The sequence below is a fragment of the Glycine soja genome, chromosome 2 (genome assembly GCF_004193775.1).
Source record: "Glycine soja cultivar W05 chromosome 2, ASM419377v2, whole genome shotgun sequence".
Lineage (NCBI taxonomy): Eukaryota > Viridiplantae > Streptophyta > Magnoliopsida > Fabales > Fabaceae > Glycine > Glycine soja.
Window position 1 is genome coordinate 2,369,289 of NC_041003.1, and position 24,237 is coordinate 2,393,525.

General features: G+C 33.4%; 1 protein-coding gene and 1 pseudogene across 3 annotated transcripts; both read left to right on the plus strand.

Annotated features, from left to right (window-relative positions):
- Positions 1-4,983: 4,983 nt before the first annotated feature.
- Positions 4,984-17,358, plus strand: LOC114379590 (paired amphipathic helix protein Sin3-like 4). Of its 3 annotated transcripts, none has more exons than XR_003659539.1 (25): positions 4,984-5,300; positions 5,428-5,727; positions 6,118-6,270; positions 6,409-6,595; positions 6,694-6,792; positions 6,922-7,086; positions 7,574-7,898; positions 8,090-8,226; positions 9,191-9,266; positions 9,343-9,375; positions 9,497-9,786; positions 9,900-10,054; positions 10,634-10,761; positions 10,873-11,127; positions 12,174-12,863; positions 13,000-13,070; positions 14,174-14,806; positions 15,315-15,415; positions 15,509-15,647; positions 15,732-15,884; positions 15,987-16,150; positions 16,230-16,335; positions 16,520-16,700; positions 16,932-17,007; positions 17,092-17,358. XR_003659539.1 is itself a non-coding variant. In XM_028338286.1 (25 exons), the coding sequence occupies exons 2-24, from the start codon at positions 5,651-5,653 to the stop codon at positions 16,673-16,675; spliced, it is 4,221 nt and encodes a 1,406-aa protein (XP_028194087.1). In that variant the 5' UTR covers positions 4,984-5,300; positions 5,428-5,650; the 3' UTR covers positions 16,676-16,700; positions 16,932-17,356. The 3 variants fall into 3 exon arrangements, 2 of the variants coding, with proteins under 2 accessions (XP_028194087.1, XP_028194078.1); XM_028338286.1 differs by having other exon boundaries at positions 14,174-14,288; positions 14,361-14,806; positions 16,932-17,356; XM_028338277.1 differs by having other exon boundaries at positions 16,932-17,356.
- Positions 17,359-19,414: 2,056 nt separating this feature from the next.
- Positions 19,415-23,746, plus strand: LOC114369456 (annotated as a pseudogene).
- The last annotated feature ends 491 nt before the right edge of the window (positions 23,747-24,237 follow it).

Below are 24,237 nucleotides of genomic sequence, written 5' to 3' on the forward strand. Positions count from 1 at the left end.
TAAACTATAGGGACTAAAAAGACCACTTTCAAACTATAAAGACTAAAAAAGTAATAATCATGAAACTATAGGGACCAAATGAGTAATTTAACCAAAAATAAAATTGTGTTCTAGAAAGTAATTTTTGAAATGTTCAAAACAAAACATTTTCAGAAAAGACGTTTTGGAATAATAGTTATATATCAATGTTATTATTAATGGGTATATATAAGGGAAGAAAACAAGTGGGAGTGTACTTATCAAAAAGGGAAGATGGATATAGCAAAAGCCTTTTTTGGTACTCCATATCAATTATTTTATAATGAATGGGGCACACACACAGAGGCCCATGAAAAAGTTTATATTGTGTTCCAGATCTTTAACAAAAGTTCATATTGTCTTCCCGAATTGAATAATCATCCCGAAAGCAATATTGGAAAGTGCAGAGAAAAAAAAACAGATCCCCATTTTTTTTGTTAGATGAATTAGAGATCAATGTCTCTCTTGTCTGGATGAGATCAGAAACTGCAAGGAATATAAACTCAATTAATTGGACAATCGTGTAGCTTTTTTCATGAAGATCAAATTTTAAAGGTGTGTTTTGATAGTTGAATTTTAGAAAGAAAAGGAAGAGAAGAATTTTCTTTTTTAAAAAAGCAGATAGTTAAATGTTTATAAAAATAAACAAAAAAATATTTTATAAAATTATGAAATTCGATAACTTTTATTACAAATAAAAATTTTGTTCTCCCTCTCTTTTGCAAAAAATTTAATAAATAGAAAAAACAAAATGTATAAACTTTTATATTATTGTACAATAGTAGATAAGAAATAAATAATTTAAATAAAATTTAATAATTTTAAATTGTTATTTTGTTCAAAAGTCATTGATAAAAAATATTAATATATATAGTTTATTAAATTTATATTATATACTTAAACTACGCGTAAAACTATTAGTATGCTTCTTTCAACGTGGGAGTACATTTAAGAATATTAACATGTTTTATTAACTATTAAATTAATTGTATTTTATTTATGGCTATACATGTAAAATGATGGATCCTATAAATTAAAAAATCGAACAAACTAACATTTTTCGAATAAATTTAAAAAATAAAATAGAAACTAAATTAATATCAATTTAAGGGTAGAAAAAGTAAAGTGTTTAATATGAGGTAATATTAAGATAAGTTTATATATATATATATATATATATGTATGTATATATATAATGAGTAAATGATTACTTCAGCTTTAAAAAATAATAAACTAATAATTAATATTTGTGAATGAAAAAAATATGAGTGAATGTTATTAGAAAAACTTAGTTTAGGATTTACTAAAACCAAAAGCCATACACAAATACCATACCTTAACTTGAAAGCAATTGAAAACATTAGCAAAGTAATTTAAGTGAAAATTTCTCAAAAGTAGAAAATTAAAAAAAAAAAAAGATTTTTCCATAATTACGTAACTACCATGATTGCCTCAAATCAAATTCCATTATAGCTAGAAAACCAAATTTCAGAATTTTGATCCATCTACATACTCATCTCAGCGTATTTATAATTAATTCTCTAGACATGCAAATGAAGTGGTCTATTAGAAGCATGGGAAAATCTATCTATAACGAGAAACAAAATACAGTACGTACATCTATTCATCTACACAAAACAAGGTAGTCTAGAGTAATTAGTCATCATTCAAATTTGCAACTCAAACAGGAACAGTAAAAAAATCACTAAAAATGACACAAATGTCCAAACTACCCTGTGTTAGTATTTTTCTTTTTCTTTTAATATTTTTTTAACTTGTGACTGTGTTATGAAAAATCAGTTTCTATGAGTGTGCCTATCACATTAGAAAGTATTTCAGACTTTAACTCAGCTATACAACATTAACTTATAAGATAAAGATTGTTTTTCACTTATACGATTTATTATGAGATTATGTTTATTTGATATGAGACTTATAACATATCTTCTCATTACTAACTGTCGTAACATTATGTTTATTCGATATGAGACTTGTAACATATCTTCTCATGACTACCTGTCGTATCATCCCTCTATTTTGGTGTGATTACATTGAATTTAAAAAATACTCGACTTCATGCATTTTTATTATATTTTTTCTTTGCCTTTCATCTCAATTTTGTAAAGAAAACTAGACTCGTAAAACTCTCGTGTTCATTTCTTTCCTTTTCATCGCTGCTGTAACTTTTTCATGCTCTCTTTCCTACAAAAACGAACACAGCTTTAAAATAAAATAGTCAGGACGATAGTAGGATAAATACCATTAGATTACAATGCAACATATTCACAAATTATCCCAACATACCCATTTTCAGATCACCAACTTTTGTTACACATATTATTCAATCATGTAATTTAATCCTCATAACTAGAACTTAATCCAAAGCAATTACAACCTTTTAAACCTTACGGGCAGATTTTACAAATCATGGCAATAGTATATACAAAGTTCATTAATCGTAAATCACGCAATTAAACACAAAATTAAATATATAAAAAAGATACTCTTTGAGCAATTGAATCAATTACTCAAAGTCAATATCTGCCTAACAGTGAGAAAAAGCAACGCACACACACACATATGGACTAGAAATTCAACAATATTGTTAGACATATATATATTTTTAATAAAAATCTTAAAAGATTATTTGCCATGTGTATTATATTTTACACAAGTTTTAAATTTAACATTATTTGTTTCTATAAAAATAAATTAACATTATATGTCATCGACACATATCAGTTTTATAACTATTTATTTAATATTTATTAACAAATATTTTTAAAATTAAAATAATAAATAAATATATTAAAAACTTATATAAAAATACTAACCTATATAAAATATGTAGGTTATAAACTTACTCGTGCACAATAATAATAATTACGCTAGTTTAGGTTTAGGTTCAAGAGTTTGTTTTCTTGCGATATTATCGAAGCAGATATTTAGGAATTCAAATCTTATGCCATTTTCCCACGTTTCAAATAGTGTCTACTAAATCTTCTCTAAAAAAATCATGTCTCCTAAATAGTTATAATTTGTACTATAAACGAGTGCATGTCTCTGTTTTTTTTAGTAAAATTTAAACAACTCTTTGATTAAGTGAATTGTAAAAAATTAGCTGCCACTTGAACTAACTCTTAATGATATTATAATTTATAAATATAGGCCTTTATTGTTATTTTCTTTTGTGTTGCTATTTTGTAAATTAGTAATTAATCATGTGCTGTTTTATTTATAGTTTAATCAATGATATAAAAGGATCGAAAAATTACCGTGTTATTCGATTCACTCCAAAAGATAAATATTCTTTAGAACGACAAAAATAATTATTTAAGTATCCACTAATCTTCCATTCTGGCAATTTTTTATTTTATTTCGACGATATATATATATACATATATATATATATATATATATATATATATATATATATATATATATATATATATATATATTACCTCCAATTACACTAGGCATAAAAAAAATCTAATTGTTTTCGAATCTGTCCACATCTATGAGGAGGAGGTTCCAAGACGTTCAGTAATGGATAGGGTTAGCAAGAAAACTACAAGTGTGTTGCCTAATTTCAATAGTCTTGAATGTATATATGCATGTTATTAAAAATTAATTATTGGTCATTAAATTAATTACATAATAAATGAAGCATTTTTAGTGTCTGTTAAACAGTCAAGTTGTTTCAGCATCATTAATAAAACAACATAAATGAGCACTGTTTCCTTGATATGCCTTGTCCTTTGAAACAAAGCACCTCTTGCCTTCTTTAACAAGTGAACTGGTTATAAACCTAAGATCTGTTCAGTTCATGCCACAAACGAATCATTGCAATTAAAGTAAACTACTATTTAACAATAAACACTTTTCCAGTTCTCCTTATGTTATGCCATAACTAGTAGGTGGGCCTTGGATATTTAAGGGGTTGAATTGGGTTTGAAACCCATTTTCAATATTCAAGTTAACAAAACTTTATAATTATACCACTTCTTTAACATACAACAAGAAGAAAGTACCACTCTCTCCATCCCAAAATAAATAAGTATCATTCTAAATTATTTTATATATATATATATAAACTAATAAATTAAAAATTTAAAATAATATTTATTAAAAGTATTGATAAAAAAGAATAATTAATATTACATTAAAAAATCATAATATGGTATTTATTATGAGATAAAAAATTTCCCTTTTTAATTAGGATAGTATCATTTTTTTAGATTTGATTTGAGGATAGTATCATCTAAGTCACGGCTTCAACGTAGAGTATTATTTGCCAATAATTCATACCTCGAGGCCCTATATTACAACTCCCTTAACGGCCAAACACAATCTCTAGACCACAAAGTGAAACTATTGAACTATAATATAGGACCAAGATTTTTCACCTCAATATTAGTAAATTCGAAATATCTAACCCAAACAAAAAAATGAAACAAATCTATTAGCATAAGGGTAATAACGAATCCCCATTTAAGAAGAAGCGGAAATAAAAAACACTATAAAAGAGTTTTACCCATTCTCTCACTATCTGTTAGACCTAATTTCATCATCATGTATCACTTAGAACAAGTCTTGCAATACATTCTATTCACCAACAACTACTACTCATAAACTCATACCAAACAAACAAAAAAAAGAGATATATATAAAAAAAAAAATCAAACCCTATTATCATCACCAAAATCCCCAAAACACCGCTGCATGATTTTCATATTTGCCCTTCTTAAAAATTACTACACCCTCACGCTAGAATCTCTCGATTTGCCCTAATTTCATTTCAGAAAACGTGTTTAGGGGGAAGGACTAACCGCTTATAAACGGTGAACACTAGCGTGACCGGGAAACAAAGGTCAAATTTTACTACCGCCACGCCACCACCCTCATTTTTTTTTTTCTCGTTCTTATTATTATATGCACAACGTTTTAACTCTCTCCTTCTCTCTTTTTATTTCTTTCATTGTCTCTTTCTTTCTCTCTCGTTCTGTTTGCCCAGAAAATCAAAGAGAAAAGAAAAGAAAAGCTAATAATCTCTTTGCAATTCAAACCGAGAGAGAGAGCAAAAAAAAAGAAAAAGAAAAAGAAACTTCTCTGTGGAGAAAACCTTTGTGTTCTCTTCAGCACTTCAACGTTGACGCTTTCTGAAGAATCACAAAGGCTCGAGAAAGAAAGAAAATAACTTTGTCACACGAAGCATTTTTATCTCTTAATATTTATTTCTTTCTCTATATTTCTTCTAAGTTCAGAGACTCTGCGATCACTCTGTAAATTTTCTTCTTCTTCTTCTTCTTCTTCTTCTTCTTCTTCCTTCGTTCTAATGTTTCCTGACGTTGCTTTACATTGAAGTAATAATGCGAATTTCGCTTGCGATTCTCTTTTCTGTTGTTTCAGGATTTGGCTCCTCCGAGGTGATCCTTTTCGCGGAGGCAGGGGTTAGGATTCGCGCTTCGCGTTGATTCCTCGCGGTTAGATCTGAACTGTGCTCGTTGCTCTTGCTCTTGCTCGAATGAGAAGCCTGAAGTTTGAGGATTTTGAATTCTTTCGGAGTTTGGAAGCATGATTTGTTGTTGAAGATAGAGAGAGAGTGTTGCTTCTCTGCTTTTTGTGGTTTGAGATGAAGAGGTCCAGAGATGAAGTTTTCACGAGTTGTTCTCAACTCAAACGGCCCGTGGTGTCTTCACGAGGAGAAGCGTAAGTTTGTGTTTTTTTTTTGGTGCTTTGTCATCTTCAATTTAATTACACTGTGCTCGTGTTTTGATTTTTATGTATTTTCTGCTTGATCAAACTTTTCCATCTTCAATCGAGTGATTAGGCTATTTGATTTCTCGGTGCGGTGAAATTTTGTGTTTCCGTGTGCTTATGTGAAATCGAAGGAGTTTCTATAGTTGTTTTGCTCTGTAATTTGTTTTTATAGGTATAGGCTTTAGTGAAGCGTCTAAGTTTTTGTTTTTGTTGGATTTTTTGACTGTGAAATGAGATCGGATGCTTCTTATCTGGATAATGTTTGAATCGTTCTCATCATGAGTTGATTTTTAGGTTATATTTGTGCACTGAATATTTTATGAAATTTTTGGAATGAAGGTCTGGGCAACCGCAGATAATGAACGGAGGTGCTCAGAAACTGACAACTAATGATGCCCTAGCATATCTCAAGGCAGTAAAGGATATATTTCAAGATAAGAGGGACAAGTATGATGACTTTTTGGAGGTTATGAAAGATTTCAAGGCTCAAAGGTTTGATCATGTTGTAACGTATTCTTTGTCCACCCTCCCGCTCAATTATTTGTTCATTATTTTGTGTATTATGTTGCGAAAGGGGATCTTGTTTTTGTTAGTGGAAATTGAGTTGTGTTTCCTTTTGGTGCATTGTAGAATTGATACTGCGGGTGTCATTGCAAGAGTGAAGGAACTGTTTAAAGGCCATAGAGATCTTATATTGGGATTTAACACCTTCTTGCCTAAGGGTTACGAAATCACACTTCCATCAGAGGATGAACAACTTGCCCCAAAGAAACCTGTTGAATTTGAAGAGGCTATAAATTTTGTGAACAAGATAAAGGTAAGAGCATTGTTGAGTCTGATGAGTTCTAACTATACAGATTTTTTTCAACCAATGGATAGTTTTGCTTTTGAGTCTGATGGATCCTTTTCATGCAGACTCGTTTTCAAGGTGATGATCATGTGTACAAATCATTTCTTGACATATTGAATATGTACAGAAAGGAAAACAAATCTATTACTGAGGTCTACCAGGAGGTATGTGTGTATGTCTGTGTTATGTGTTATCATGCTATAATTGGCCATTATCCTTTTTCTTTCCTTTATTTCCTCTGGTAATAGTATCTCTTTTGATGCTCATCTTAATCGTATATTGGACTTCTTCAGGTTGCTGCTATTTTCCAGGACCACCCTGATCTTCTTGATGAGTTTACTCATTTTCTTCCAGATGCTTCTGCAGCTGCCTCTACTCATTTTGTTTCTGCTCGGAATTCTATGCTTCGTGATAGGAGCTCTGCAATGCCAACAATACGACAATTGCACGTTGAAAAGGTTTATCTCCAATTCTTATGTCCCTCTTTGCTGTTGAGGCATACCTAAGGAGCTAAGGTGAGGTGCTAGAAGGGGTCAGCACCTCTTACTTGTTGAAGTGCTGCCCCTTCATTGAGGTGCTTGCCTCTAGCGCATTTATGGTTCTAGTGAGGCACACCTTTAACATATTACTGATAGCTAAAAATAAACCAAAAATGCCAGCCATCTAATGTTAAAATGGGTAGAAGTGTTATGATGTAAAAAATTAACAATTGTTGATGTTTGGGACTCTTGTCAGCTGCTAGGGTTTGTAAATTGAACATCTAAATCATTTATTTTTTACTGAAAATGTTATGCCTAGTATGTCTTTGATGATTTTTGCCCTGAGAAATTAAAACCCTGTAGAGCCTCAAGGGCCTCCCTTTTGTCTTTGTTGAACTCTGTTGCTTTGTCCCTATGAGTTTTATAGTTGCTCATGAAGCTAACATTCTACTCATCTGCATGTCAGCGAGAAAGGACCATTGTTTCACATGGTGATCATGACCCCAGTGTTGATCGTCCTGACCCAGATAACGACAGAGGTCTGTTAAGGATAGAAAAGGAGAGGAGACGTGTGGAGAAGGAAAAGGAACGTAGAGAAGATAGAGACAAGAGAGATCGTGAAAGGGATGATAGAGATTTTGAGCATGATGGGGCTCGAGATAGGGAGCGATTCTCTCACAAACGGAATCGTAAGGTTGAAGACTCTGGAGCTGAACCATTTCTTGATGCAGATGAAAATTTTGGTGCGCCTCCTATGCCATCCACTTGTGATGATAAAAATTCTCTGAAAAGTGAGTATGCCATCATTACTTTTGATCTTGAATCGACAACTTATTTTTGTATATTTTTTTTACCTTTCTTAACTAACCTATGATGTAAAATGCACAAATTATGGAACGTATGCTTTGATGTTTACTCAGGAAAGAAATAAATAAATGGAAAAAATACTAAAAGATATCAACTTCTAATTTTGTCATTTCAGGTATGTACAGTCAAGAATTTGCTTTCTGCGAAAATGTCAAAGAAAAATTACGAAATCCTGATGACTACCAGGAATTTTTGAAGTGCTTACATATCTACAGCAGGGAAATAATTACCCGACATGAGTTGCAGTCATTGGTATGGTTTGCATATTAATTTTTATAAGACACTTCACTGATTTTAGTGTTAGATTCTGTCAAGATGGGTGACTTTAATTTGTCAATCTATGTTGGTTTGGCTGGCAATGAACATTGATTGACCTTAATTTCCTCATAAACTGTGATGGTGAACTATGGAAGGAAGACAAATTAGATTATATTATTGTTGCATAAACTTGAGAATTTATTTAAGTGTTGTATTGTGAACTGTCAATTTTGAGACTGAAGTTGGGCCAGGCAAAATTTGGTTTGGGCCAGCATAGTCCTATGGGGGCTGTGAGTGTGCCAGCAGACAAATTTCAAGGAATAATGAAGTCCTGTGATGAGAATAGACATTCAATAAATTGAAGGAATAATCAATTTCCGTGCAAATAATTTAAGTACTACTAAGACAATACATTGACGGAAGACCATTTGAATGGAATGTTGGAGTAGCTATTGAATGAAAGGACTTAAATGAGTTTATGTTATTTCTGAAGTGATCAATTGCTTTGTGTGTGGTTTCAGTTTTTGTCCATTTATTCTTGACAAAGCTGGTGGACTGTTCCTTCTAAACCCATCTTCTCACTTCTAAACTTGTCTATATTGAAATATAACAAAACGAATTTGGAGCATTAAAGTAGATCTATTGTCAATGCTGAAGCTTACTTCAACTTCAATCTGCTAAACTTTGTTTTAACTGAATTTGCTCATCAAAAACTATAAGTAATAGAACAGTTGATTGATATCTTTCTAGAAGGTCATTCCTCTCTCCTGAAAACTTGTATAAATAGAATATGATGTTAAAAGCTTGAAGATAACTGAATTTTTCTCTTGATCATTCTAAGGACCAGCCTTAACTGCTTTTACTATATTTCATATTGTAATATATTTCCGTTGAAGTATAGTCCTTTTACAAGTCATGCAATGCAATATGATAGACTCTTGGTCGCTTATTCTTCCAGGTGGGCGATTTACTGGGAAAATATCCAGATCTTATGGAGGGGTTTAATGAATTTTTGCTTCAATCTGAAAAGAATGGTAACATTCAAACTAATTATTACTTTCTATGAAGTTAAATTTTGTAATTTATTTCTAATCAGGTCCTATGATGCAGATGGTGGATTCCTTGCTGGTGTTATGAATAAAAGTAAGATGTTTTACCGTTATCTTCTGATAGATACTCCTTTTTTTTTATGTAAAGTGATCTGGGTTCACGTGAACATTTTCAGTTTTATCGTCTCATCCTAAATTTTTCTTGTGTTTACCAGAGTCCTTATGGAATGATGGACATGGACTGAAACAAATAAAGGTTGACGACGGGGATAGAGATCGGGATCGAGATAGAGATAGAGACCGTTATAGGGATGATGGGATGAAAGAAAGGGACCGTGAATTCCGAGAAAGGGACAAATCTACTGTGATTGCCAACAAGGATGTTTTAGGTTCTAAGATGTCTCTATATCCCAGCAAGGAAAAGTATTTATCCAAACCTATAAATGAGCTGGACCTTTCTAACTGCGACCAGTGCACTCCTAGTTACCGCCTCTTACCGAAAAATGTATATTTGATTTTTTGTTTTGTGTCTTTGTATTTTTTTTATTTTTCTAATGGAACCTCTGATATTCTCTTGCTGATTGTTTTCTGCGTGTGTATTATCTTGTGCTTATGCAGTACCCAATACCTGTAGCTAGCCAGAAAACAGAACTTGGTGCCGGAGTGTTGAATGATCACTGGGTGTCTGTCACTTCAGGAAGTGAGGATTATTCCTTCAAACATATGCGCAAAAATCAGTATGAAGAGAGCTTGTTTAGATGTGAAGATGACAGGTCAGAGCTTGCTGTTGACGTTTAAGTACATTTTAAACTAATTGTTTTGTTGATTTATCTTTTATTGATGATCATTGTCACAGTTGCCAAATTTTTCCAGTTTTTGTTTTTGCCATCATTGGGTTCAGTGACGGATGTAGAGGGGGGGGCAGACAGGGGTCCTAGCCCCCCTCTTGGTATTTCTTATGTATACGTGTATATGTATTTTTTAGTTGGTAAGTGTAAAATTGTAAATTTAGTCTTGTTTGTTGTTATTATGAAAATGATTAAGATGATAGCTAGTGTAAAATTGTATAAAACTAGTTATGTGTTTGTTGTTATTATGATTATGGTTAAAATTATTATCATTTAAAATAAAAAATAGTTTCAATTTTATGTGTAAAAATAGTTAATATTTTTCTTTTTAAAAAAATATTACATATTATGAGTTAGAAATTTAAAAAATTACAAAAGAAAAAAAAATTTAGCCCCCCCTTTAGTAGACTTCTGGATCTGTCTCTGATTGGGTTGATTAAGACATGATTTCCGTAAGTTGTCTATCACTGGCACTTGCTGATATTATGTTAACTGGGCTGGCAGGTTTGAACTTGACATGTTGTTAGAGTCTGTAAATGTGACAACCAAACGAGTAGAAGAGCTGTTAGACAAGATCAATAGTAATATAATTAAAGGAGACAGCCTAATTCGTATTGAGGAGCACTTAACAGGTATAGTCTTTTCAATTGACCAGTGGAATTTCTGAAAGCGGATATGCAGTGCAACTTAATTTCTTGAAGTTTTCCATATTCTGATGTGACTTTCTCTGTGTGTTACTTTAGCTATAAATCTTAGGTGTATTGAACGGTTATACGGTGACCATGGGCTTGATGTGATGGAAGTGTTAAGGAAGAATGCACCTCTAGCTTTGCCAGTGATATTAACACGCTTGAAGCAGAAACAAGAAGAGTGGGCAAGGTGCCGTGCTGATTTTAGTAAAGTTTGGGGTGAAATATATGCTAAGAACTATCACAAATCTCTTGATCACCGTAGCTTCTACTTTAAGCAACAGGATACAAAAAGCTTGAGCACCAAAGGTAATAAATAACTTTTCATTTCAATAATGTTGAATTCTCGGAGTTTTTAATGTTTGGATCAGACTATTCTTTTAAGGCTGCAAAAATTTAATCATGTAAGGTATCATCATCGTTTTATTGATATACCTAAACCAGAGTTGTCAATCGCACGCTATAGTGCTGTTGCGTTGTGGCTATGGTCACTTTGTTAAAGACCATCATGTCAGTGCTTGCTGTCGAGCCTGGAATGGCACAAAACATGGCCATTTTTGCGGCTATTTAGGGCATTAGCAGGCACAACTTTGATGAATGGTTGAAAACCCCTGTTTACCTCCACAATACTGCGTCGTTTAAGGTTTATTTTGGGGGACACACTTACCTCATTTCAATAGCATTGAATTCTTGAAGCTTTTATTGTTTGAATCAGAGTATTCTTTTAAGGTTGTAAATTTTTTAATCATGTGAGATATCATCATCATTATATTGATATACTTAAACCAGAGTTGTCAATCGCACTGTAGCGCTGTCGCATTGTGGCTATGGGCCACTCTAAGCCCATCATGTTACTGCTTGCTGTTGTGCCTGGAGTCGCACAAATCATGGCCATATTAACGGCTATTTGTGGCATTAGCAAGACAAGTTTGATTAATGGTTGAAAACCCGTTTACCCCCACAATACTTTGTCGTTTAAGGTTTATTTGGGGGGACAATTTTGTGGGTTCGCTTCTCTTATTTGGGGTTTGTAATTGAAACCCTATTCTAAAACAACTGTGTGCTCTTGTGTCTTTGAAACGTGACCCACTATTCTCTGGCGCTGTCTCCAGCCATTTCTGACATTTTCTGGCACCTTCCTAGTGTTTCTCAGTGCATTTGGCTTGATTTTTTTGCTTCATTTTATATTGACCACAACACCGTTGTTTCTCTAAAGTCTAGACACTATGCATAACAAAATCAGTGGGATATGATTTGAATACAGCACAATTTTTGGCATATGTTGGTGATCATGATACAATAATTCTTTCCATTTTCCTGACACTGAAATCTTTCTTTTATGAAACTTTTTACAGCCTTGCTGGCAGAAATCAAAGAAATCAGTGAAAAGAAACGCAAGGAAGATGATGTTCTTCTTGCTATTGCTGCTGGAAATAGACGGCCAATTCTTCCAAACTTGGAGTTTAAGTATTCTGATCCAGATATTCATGAAGATTTATATCAGCTCATAAAATATTCCAGTGGAGAAATTTGCACAACCGAACACGTGGATAAAGTTATGAAGGTTTGGACAACATTTTTAGAACCCATGCTTTGTGTTCCTTGTCGGCCCCAGGGTGCAGAGGATACAGAAGATGTTGTCAAGGCTAAGAATAATCATGTCAAAAATGGCACTGCAACTGTTGCTGAAAGTGACTGTAGCCCTGTTGTGGGTGCTATCATAATGAATCCAAAGCATATAAATGTTTCCAGAAATGGGGATGATTGTATGCCATTAGATCAATCAACTTCTAATAAAGCATGGCAGTCAAATGGTGGGGTTAGAGAGGATAGGTATCTTGATGACTGTGCATTGCGTAAAACTGAAACTTTGGGCAGCAATACACAGCATGGTAAAATGAATCGTATTGCATTCACACCTGATGGACCATCAGGATTTAACAATAAGCAAGACCAGTCCAGTGAACGGTTAGTGAATGCTAATGTCTCACCAGCATCTGGAATGGAGCAAAGCAATGGAAGGACAAACATAGATAATTTGTCAGGTTAGTAACTTAAACAATGATGATACTTCTTGATGCTTACCCTACCATTCATTTAAAATACTGTCATTAATTTGTCCTATATCTTAAACTGTTGCTTTCTGAGAATGTATGGAACTGATACATTTCTTTGTTCAAGGACTCACTGCCACTCCAACTAGACCTGGTAATGCTTCTGTTGAGGGAGGACTTGATATACCGTCATCAGAGGTATGAATTAACTCTGGGTGCAGCTTATATCAGTCTCAATTTAAATTATGCTTGTTCTAGATTCATCTTGAGGATAAGTTTTGATTTGCTGTCAATAAACTAACATACCCCGGTGCCAGAAGCTCCTTGCTTCGTGAAGGTATGGGGGAGGGTCATTGTACGCATCCTTCCCCTTGCATGTGCAAAGAGGCTGTTTCCGGATTTGAACCCATGACCAACCAAGGCACAACTTTACGTCTTTACTGTTGTGCTAGGGCTTGCTCTCCATGATTTGCTGTCTTTATGAAGGCTTTTTTTTTGCACTGTCAGTAAACCAATTGATGCCATGCCACCTTCTGAAAAAATTATTAAAATACTTTCTAATGCAAGTGAAACACCAATGACACTGCACTTTCTTGTTTTTTGATATCATATAATTACATTGAGTATGCCTGTCTTTAGTTCTTAAAAAAATGACAGCATGTGTGGTATAATAAAAAATATATCATGTGAATTATAAAGGCTATATGGTAGCTTTTTATGGATCAAGTTCTGTTTTTGCTTGTAAGCATTCTATGATTGACATTTCTCACTGTCCTTAACATCAATGCGAATTGACTTTAGAAATCTTGAACTATTATATTGCAAACCAGATTTTTATTAGGTGCTATTTTGTCTCCTTGATTTTGGTCCAGCTGATTGTGGTAAAAGTATGTTCATGATCAATACATCTTGTAACATGTATATCAGTATATGGTTAATGAATGATCGTTCTACAATGAATTGATCCTCATATTGTAATATAATTACTAAGATTAGAATGCTAAGCCATAAGTTGTTAGCTTTTCAAAACAGTATGAAGAACACTGTTTCTTTTTTACCTGTGTTTAAGGGACTATAAGTGATCACCATCCTTGCGATATTCATGAATATCATTATTCTTCAAATATTTTCAGCATTATAACATAATCAAAAGTGTTGACTAAATATTAATGTGCTTTGCCATTTTAAAAGTTAAAACTAGTAATTCTGTGGCATCATTATTAGAAACGTACTGAATTTTGCTAGACCCAGGCATCATTCTGAATAATATGGTGAGTTTTTGTTTCTTTATCATCGCTTAGGGTGGTGATTCTACAAGACTGGGTACATCCACAAATGGGGCCATCACCGGAGGCACCAAAGTTCACCGGTACCAAGAGGAATCAGTTCGAGCCTTCAAAAGTGAAAGAGAAGAGGGTGAGTTATCTCCTAATGGAGACTTTGAAGAAGATAACTCTGAAGTTTATGGAGGTAATGGTTTGGATGCAGTGCATAAAGGAAAGGATGGTGGTGTGAGTCGGCAATACCAAAATAGACACGGGGAAGAAGTTTGTGGTGAAACTAGAGGAGAAAACGATGCTGATGCTGATGATGAAGGTGAAGAAAGCCCTCACAGGTCATCAGAGGACAGCGAAAATGCATCTGAAAATGTTGATGTTTCTGGAAGTGAGTCAGCTGATGCTGAGGAGTGTTCTCGAGAAGAGCATGAGGATGGGGAACATGATAACAAGGCTGAGAGTGAAGGTGAAGCCGAAGGAATAGCTGATGCTCATGATGTTGAAGGTGATGGAATGCCATTGCCATATTCTGAACGCTTTCTACTAACTGTGAAGCCTCTAGCAAAGCATGTTCCTCCAATGTTACATGAGAAGGACATGAATTCACGAGTTTTCTATGGAAACGATTCCATTTATGTGCTGCTTAGACTTCATCAGGTACAGAAATATCTATTCACACATCCCCCCCACCCCCTCCCCTCTGGTTTTCATAACCTGTACTGATGATCTCTGCAATTTCAATTGTACAAACGTCAGAGTTAAATTTTTATCTAGCATTAGTACTCTTATTTATTCTATTGTTCACAAAAGAAAATAAAAATGATTTGTCTGAAATATAATGTCTAAACTATTCTTCTCGCTTGGTTTTTTGCTTCTGTTTTTTTATTTTTGGTTTAATTCTTGCCAGTGATAAGAGACTGGATATGTTTTACCAAGAGATTCATCCCTAAAAGTTTGACTCTGAGCAGATGGTTCTTTTAGGAGAGGGAGTTGTTTGTACTATTTGAAATTTGAGGCAGTGAGGAACCTTTTATGTAGGTTTTGAAAAGTTGGATGGGTGACAATCTCGTGTGTGTGTGAATATATGTATGGTGGTAGACAAAATATATATTTTTGAGTTTATTATATATTCATTTAGTAATATTTCTTTCTATTAATCTGACAGACATTGTATGAGAGGATACAATCAGCAAAGATTAACTCATCATCCGCCGATAGGAAATGGAAGGCTTCAAGTGATACAAGCTCCACCGATCAATATGACAGGTGATATTCCTAGGAAATGTATTATATTACAAAAACAAATTTGAATATGTGTGAAGATTTATACAAGACTGAGGGATCTCCTTTATGCTACAGGTTCATGAATGCCCTTTACAGTTTGCTGGATGGTTCTTCTGATAATACAAAATTTGAGGATGATTGTCGAGCTATAATTGGAATTCAATCATATGTCTTATTCACATTAGACAAGTTGATATATAAACTTGTTAAACAGGTCAAATACATAAGTTCCTCTTTCTGTCTTTTGCATACCATAATATCTTTCCTACCATTAAAATATCTCTTTATTTTATTTTAGCTTCAAGCTGTTGCCGCTGATGAGATGGATACCAAGCTTTTACAACTATATGCATATGAGAAATCGAGAAAACCCGGAAAATTTGTTGACATGGTTTATCATGAAAATGCCCGTGTTCTTCTCCATGATGAGAACATATATCGTATTGAATATGTAAGCTTTTATTTTACTTTCTAGTCTACTTTGGTCTGCTCCTGAATTAAGTTTTATTTAGTTACACGTTCTGTAATTGTAATCTAGTTTGTTCCATTGCAGTCACCTGGACCAATGAAACTGTCTATTCAACTGATGGACTCTGGACATGATAAACCTGAAGTGACTGCTGTGTCAATGGACCCTAATTTTTCAACCTATCTACACAATGACTTCCTATCTGTCGTCCCTGACAAAAAAGAGAAGTCAGGAATTTTCTTGAAGAGGTATTTGATTAGGCAGTAGAATTATAAATTATTAGCGCTATTGCATACTAATGTTTATTTATTTTATTCATATTTTCAGGAATAAACGTAGATATGCTGGTAATGATGAATTTTCAAGCCAGGCTATGGAAGGACTACAAATTATTAATGGTCTGGAGTGTAAGATAGCTTGCAGTTCATCTAAGGTATTAATATAATAAGATTTTATACTTCTGCTTAGTTTGTCAAAATGTGTCATTGTTCCCGCAAGCCTAAATGGTTGATTTTGCTCATTTCACTGATTCCTGCATTTGAGTATAGTATGATGCCTGTTAGATTGTGTTTCTGAATTTCCAGTCTTACATTTTTCTTCTTGGTACCTGTTGTTAGGTCTCATATGTTTTAGATACCGAAGACTTTTTGTTTCGGATAAGAAGGAAAAAAAGAGTTTTGCATCCAAAGAGTTCAGGCGCCCATGAACAGGCACAGTCTCCAAAGAGTTCAAGCAGAGTACAACGATTCCGCAATTTGTTTTCCATTACATGAAAATGTCCATTTTGAGCTGGGCATGGTATGCAAAATTCTTGATATTGATAAATGTTATTAGGGCTTGACATCATACTTTCAAACAGAGGCAGAGCACTTACTCTCATCAGAGATCAATTATAATTAATTTTCTCTTTACTGCTATACCAATATTAGATAAAAATGAAGCTAAAATTTGTCCTTTTTTTTTCTAGTTAGTATGAGTTTATATTGAACAAAATCTGATTAACAATTATTGTTTGGTTGTCCTTTTCAGTAACATTTGTCAAATGTAAACATTGGCAGAGGCGCTGGATGAAAACAGCATCCTATCCAAGAAGTTGTTGATCAAGGTATGTTTTTCTGAAATTATTTTTGCAAATTTTTCTTTGAGCAACCTAATAAATCTTACGGAATGGGTGGCTGGCGCGGCGTAGAGAGGAGGAGATTGTTGTATACTGTAATTTGATGGCTAACGATGGCTCACAATAATGTAAATAAATAGAGGTAATTTGTGATGTAACTAAAGGACTCTTTATTTCATTCATCCATATTTTTGTTATTTAGTTTTTATTTTCCCCTTTTAACTTTAGCTGCTAGTCTGCTACAAATATTGAGGTTTATTGATCATGGGAACATTCGGTGGCTGCAATTAGGCTGCCGTTTCAAATACAAAGTATGTAGACTGAGAGTCTGCCCACATCCTTTGTTCTTCTCTCTCTCACACACATCCTTTGACTAAAATAGTTTATATTTTTTAAACAATACTATATTTGGGCATGTTAATGTTGGTAGCTTATATGACAAGAAGGAATACAATATATTTGGTAAAACTAGCTATGAGTTGAAAAGTTGGAAGTTTATACAAGTTAATTTAACACTTTGAATGATTGCTGCTCGCCAAAGGAAATAAATTATAGTAGCAATCATTGCTTGGGTGTGTGATGGTGCAAAGAAAGAATTATATTATTTATATATTATTTTTCTTAAAACATTTGTATAATGTTTTACCCCTCTTGCATCAACTATTTTATCTCACAATTATATATTCTTATTTCTTTTTTTGGGAGGGGGCTAAAATGGATTGTATGATGAACTTACTGTATAATGAATAATCTAACGGGTTCACGGTAGAATCGTCCATTGTACTTGTGGCACTGTTCACCGGTGGTTTGTAGAATTTTTCTTTATACTTTTTGGCACTATTCAGTCTCAAATTTGTAGTCCATCGGTGGACCATTTAGAACATGGGTTCACGGTAGAATTGTTCATTGTAAAGTGGAGGTTGTTATTGGCCATATCAAGGGATTGATATTTTTTTCCAAAAAAATGATATCCTTCCAAAGAAAAAAAAAAAAAACATGATTCCGTTGGATAATTGTATAATGAAATCGTGTTTCTTTTGTTTACCTGGGGTGCGAACAAAAACAAACAACAAAAATATGATTTTGTTGTATAATTATACAATAAAATCATAGCTTTCATTGTTTATTTAAAAACCTACAAACAAAGAAATAAACAATAATACGATTTTGTTCATTGTTTATTTAAAAACCTACAAACAAAGAAATAAACAATAATACGATTTTGTTGTATACTTTATCATGAAACACAGAAATTGTATTTTTGTTGCTTTTTAGAGGGATAAAAAAAATTGAAATATAATTCGGATGTACAGATATAAGGAAATCATGTCTGTCTCTTCCAAATTACCGTATGATATAATTAACGCCAGCTTACAAAAATTCATGAGAAAACAGAACTCAAAAGTCAAAACTATAAACAAGTTAACGGCTGCTGTGCTGCACGGCTCAAGACTCCCACAAAGCTACACCACTATGGCAGAGGCCCACCTTGTTATTTTTCACGGTTAAATGAACAAGCACCTTGGCTCAAAATACACAGAAACCGAACAACTAGTACTTTTATTATAGTAGTTATATTCTTCTTCTTTTTTTCCTTTCAAATTTGATCTACTATTTTACTTATAAAGTTTTGATTTATCAATTAACTTGACATCCAATAATTTATAGAAACATTAAAATATGTTAATGCAACATTCCATCACGCTGCCATGTTTGTTTGAAAACCTGTCCCAATTGCTACAGCACCCCTAACGCAGAAGCAAGGCATGGGTCCTTCCGCAAATGTAATTTTGGAGCTGGCTAACGTTTACTTAAACATAGTTTATGTGCATGTTTGTTGTTTGTTCAACTTGTTCCCTCGCGAATTCTGAGATTTTGAGACGAATGCAAAGGTTTATTGCAAACTGAATACAAAGGGTTATACAAACATATTCTATGTTAGCACATTTATATTGAGTTTTTTTTCAATGAAAAGTTTAGGTTGACCTCGTGAAGATTCAATAAAGTTGGAATAGACTTAAGGAATGTTTATCGATTATCCACTAATGAGATCCTTAGATCATCAAAAAAATTAAATTCACGTCTTTATGAAATATGAGTTTATTTGTTATAAATCAAATTTAATTTTGTTGACACATCTACATTAAGATACCTCTAGATGTTAATAAATCTAAATTGCACCAGCATCAATTTTATAAAACAAAAAGAAAAGCATAATAGACGAAATTTGAGAAATATCACGAGTAAAAGGACAAAAAAATCCATTTAAGTCAAATATTAATCAACTCATTTGGCCTCATCCGATTTTGGATGTTTAGAGATCATTCAGAAAGAAAATAAAATCGCGCGGAAAGCTGCTGTGCAATAATAAGAAGTTGAGAAGGTCGAGTTACACATGGAGTTAGAAATAATTGCTGAATATGGTGTCTTGAGCTGGGAGAAATTTAGTATCCAGTTCCGGTGATTGTTATCTTAGGTGGTGTTTGTTTTAAGTTATCTTATTACATTTCCAATTGACATCCCTAGAATACTAGAGTCAGGAATTTGTTAGATTTTAATATTCCTACAAATACTTTTCAAAATTCAAACACACTCCTAAACTCCTAATGTTGCGTTTAATAATTTGATTATGACAATATTGCTGTCATTGTTATTTGTTCCCATCTGAAGTTGTATTATTGTCAAATTTATTATTTAATCCTATCTCCTCTATTTTGTTGTCAATACCTTGTCTAAAGTAATGACATCTTCTCTTCTGAATTTTTATTTTGTCATTTAAATCAACGGTTGCAAATGTGAGTACTTATTGACTGCTGCTTTTCATGCAGTGTTGGTAATGTTTCTTCTGGAAGTGGACTAGTAAATGTTGATGTGATTGTTTTGGATGAAGTTCATTACCTTAGTGACATATCTCACGGTACAGTCTGGGAGGAGATTGTAAGCATGATTTATTGTCTTTGCATGTTACTTAGCTTGCTCAACTTTTCCTATTTGTTCATGCATATTGGACTATTTCTGCAGGTTATTTATTGCCCTAAAGAAGTTAAACTTATTTGCCTGTCAGCAACTGTTGCAAATCCAGATGAGTTGGCTGGGTGGATTGGTCAGATACTCAGATTGTGCTGGTGATGTCTATTAAAGTTGTAGAATGCACTGTGCTGGCTTTCTGCTCTTGTAAAATGAACCAACATTAAACTTCATTGGTTAATTTAGTCCCCCTGTCCCTTCCTCATGGAATTTATAGTATTTCTTGTGAACAAGAAAAACATATATAACAGTAAGACAAGCAATAGATCAAAAGAGAAATCAGTTACAATGTAAGTGTAAAATGGTGGCTGGGCAGGTTTTATACCACTATCAATTACCTTCCTTGATAAGGACTTCTCTGATTCTGGTTCATTTTATGTAATTTAAGTGTACCACTAGTACTGGGTTCAGTATTATTGCATCTTTACTGACTGGTGGAAATGTATCTAGTAAAAGAATTCAAATAGCAAATTGAATGTAGCTTTCTTTCATTTTATTTGGTCATCTACCTCGGCTAATTCTCTTTGTTACCTCTGCAAAATGTTTTTTTTTTTTTAGATTCACGGTGAAACAGAATTGGTAACATCATCAAAACGCCCTGTTCCGTTGACTTGGCATTTCTCTCTGAAGAATTCCTTATCACCACTTCTTAACGAGAAGGGAACACACATGAACAGGTGCTATCTAGGATCCGTATTGCATTTAATCAGTTTAGTTGTTAGTTGTTACTTGTTAAACATGTATATCAGTGAAAGCCTTATTTATTGTTGAAGAACTTCCCTATTTGTTTTCACATCACACCATCCATGGTAATTGGAATTGCTAATGGCCTAATTGTCAAACTTGTTTGAAGGTGGTGTCTAGGAATATTTTGTGTCTTTTAGGTGTGGATGTGGTAGTGTTCGTATTGGACCTACTATTGGTTGGTACTAAGAAAACAATCTTTGCTGCAAAAAGAATCACATTGTTATTGATGAGGATTAAGTTTGATAGCAATAGCAATATAGCATCCTTGCCTGGAGGAATTCCTTTTTTTTCTTTTGTAATTTTTTATATTTAATTGTTGCTGCTTAATACTCCCCTAACATATGGGAACTGAGAAGGGCAGAGGATATCTGGTTATTTGATTATACTAAATATTCAACACTGAAATTTAGATGATTGAATTGTGGGTGCTGATCATATGATATGTGAAAGTTTGCTGTTCAAAATGGGTGACTATTCTTTGTAACCCAAACATTTCCTGGTTCACTATGATACTAATAGTCAATAGATGGGGCTGATGGTTACCATTGTTAGTACTTGCAGCAATGAAGAATGGTGAGAGGATTGGATTAGCATGGATTTGGCTGCTCTGAATTGCAGTGTTGCATAGAGTGCTTCAATCATAATTGCTGACCCAGTTTTTTTTTATTTATAAGAAACTGCTGACCGAGTAAATTGATTAGACTTTGGTCTATTAATAAGACAAGGGATGATATCCATGAGACGAGATTATTTTCATAAATGGTTACCAATGGGTCCAATTTAGGTTAGTAGTAGTGCTGTTAACTAGTGATTGATCAAGCAATGTTGTGTGACTGTGGTAGTGACTGTTGTAGCATCAATGTTGCTCTTATAGAATTGTGTCAGATAAGAATGTTTCTGGTGGTGGTGGCAGCTACAGGAATAGCTTTGGTGGCATAATTGATGCTAGTGGTGATGTTGATATTGATTTAGTAATTTATAATAATTTTATATTTTATATGCAATTGATGAATAGGTGTGGCATGGTGAATATACAAGTACCAAGTCTTCTTTCCAAAAGAAAATGTGGCGATATCATTATTGGGATATAATAGACATAGCAATAAACTACTATGGATTATTTATTATATTAAAGCACTAAATATTGAAGATTGTCATTATTTTATTACTGAATAAAATAAAAATGGAAACTTAGTTTCTTCATTTATTTAAAGCAGGAAGCTGTCACTCAATTATTTACAACTTCAAGCTGCAGCAGCTAAACCTTACAAGGATGATTGGTCAAGAAAAAGGAATTCCCAGAAACGAGGAACTCACTCAGGCTATGATAGTGATGATAACATGTTTGAACAACGTTCTCTTTCAAAGAATAACATAAATGCAATTCGTCATTCACAAGTAGGGCCTCTGAATCTATTTTCTTCATACTTGTACTCTATGATAATCATACTTTCCTGTTCCCTATCTTTCACAACATAAAATCTTGAGGATTAAGTGGGGAGATTTTGGCTACTATTTATATATCTAATAATCACTATGAATATTGAATATGCAGTCTGGTTTGTGACACACATTTGGGCTAAAACCAAACTCATATTTAGTTGAAAAAAATAAGACTCGTGGATCTTCTATTTATAATATGGGCATACATTCTTATATGGAGTAATTGATACATTATGGCAACTTCAGTCCAGGGATATGCTGCCAGCTATTTGGTTTATTTTTAGCAGGAAGGGTTGTGATGCAGCTGTGCTATATCTTGAAAATTGCAAACTTTTAGATGAGTGTGAAACAAGTGAGGTTGAACTAGCCTTCAAAAGGTTCCGCAAGCTGTATCCTGATGCTGTCAGAGAATCAGCTGTGAGAGGGCTTTTGCAAGGGGTTGCTGCCCATCATGCTGGATGTCTACCTTTGTGGAAGGCATTCATAGAAGAGTTGTTTCAAAGAGGACTTGTCAAAGTTGTTTTTGCTACAGAAACCCTGGCTGCTGGAATCAATATGCCTGCTAGAACAGCTGTTATTTCATCCCTCTGCAAAAGAAGTGATAGTGGACGTATAACATTGAGCTCAAATGAACTGCTTCAGATGGCTGGGCGTGCTGGACGCAGAGGCATTGATGAAATTGGTCATGTAGTTCTCATCCAAACTCCTAATGAAGGTGCTGAAGAGGGCTGCAAAGTATTGTTTGCTGGACTAGAGCCTCTAGTGTCACAGTTTACTGCTTCATATGGAATGGTTTTGAATCTTCTTGCTGGTGTGAAAGCCATTCATAGGTCAAATGAATCAGATAACATGAAACCTTCCACAGGGAAAACCTTGGAAGACCGCTGCTGCAATTCGAGGAGAAAATGAGCTATGGCTTGCAATGGTTCTTTGCAGTAAAATTTTACTAGAACTAAAACCTGCACAACTTGCTGCAGTGTGTGCAAGTTTGGTGTCTGCGGGTATCAAAGTGCGACCTGGGAAAAATAACAGTTACATTTATAAGCCTTCTGCAACTGTAACCAAATTCATAACGTTATTGGATGAGCAAAGAAATGCCTTATTGGCAATGCAGGATAAACATGAGGTGACAATCTCTTGCTGTTTGGATAGCCAGTTTTGTGGTAAGGTTGAGGCCTGGGCTTCTGGGTTGTGCAATGGATGATGGTGATTTAGCTCGTCTCCTTCGACGGACCATTGATCTGTTAGTTCAGATTCCAAAATTGCCAGATATTGATCCATTGTTGAACTTGTCGGGTAATCTCTTTGCCTCTGTTGAGCGATCGTCTCTAGATTTTGTATTCATTAATTTTCAACCATGTTTTTATGATATTATTATCATCGTTATATTATTATTAACAAAAATTTAGGAGAAAGAAAATTACTCCAATTCAGTGTAAATTGAACCCAAGCTAGTCAATTGTCACTTGGGCTAATTCTTATTGGCATGATAAAATCATTGCTGTTAAAACATATTTGTCAATTTACAATTTTCAATAAATTAAATGTATATATATATATATATATATATATATATATATATATATATATATATATATATATTTGTTTGTATTATATTGATTCTTTAAAATTTGAATTAAAATATTAAGTTGTGATTTACTTGTATGGCATGTGTATTCTTCTGTTCTTATACTGTAAATTATTTAATAAAGTAAATCACATTTATCGACCACCGCAAAAGAATTCATAATAAGTATTTTAATTTTATGTTAAATATATAAAATAAAGATAATAGTAAATTGATTGTAGATAAAATAATTAAGTAAAACTTATGAATAAATGGCTAGTTTGGTTCCTGAATGTATATAAATAGTTGACAATTTAGTTTTTTCACGGAAATTCTTATTTAGTCTATTAATTGACTACGTAAATATATCAATATATCTACAAAACCGCATCAATGAGGAAAAAAAAAAACACAAACTACTGTTGCTTCTACTT

Coding starts and splice junctions, on each gene's coding strand:
- LOC114379590 (XM_028338277.1), top strand. CDS start 5,651: ATGAAGAGGTCCAGAGATGAAGTTTTCACGAGTTGTTCTCAACTCAAA. Junction 8,227..9,190: donor GACATGAGTTGCAGTCATTG/GTATGGTTTGCA, acceptor TTATTCTTCCAG/GTGGGCGATTTACTGGGAAA. Junction 14,807..15,314: donor TGCTGCTTAGACTTCATCAG/GTACAGAAATAT, acceptor TTAATCTGACAG/ACATTGTATGAGAGGATACA.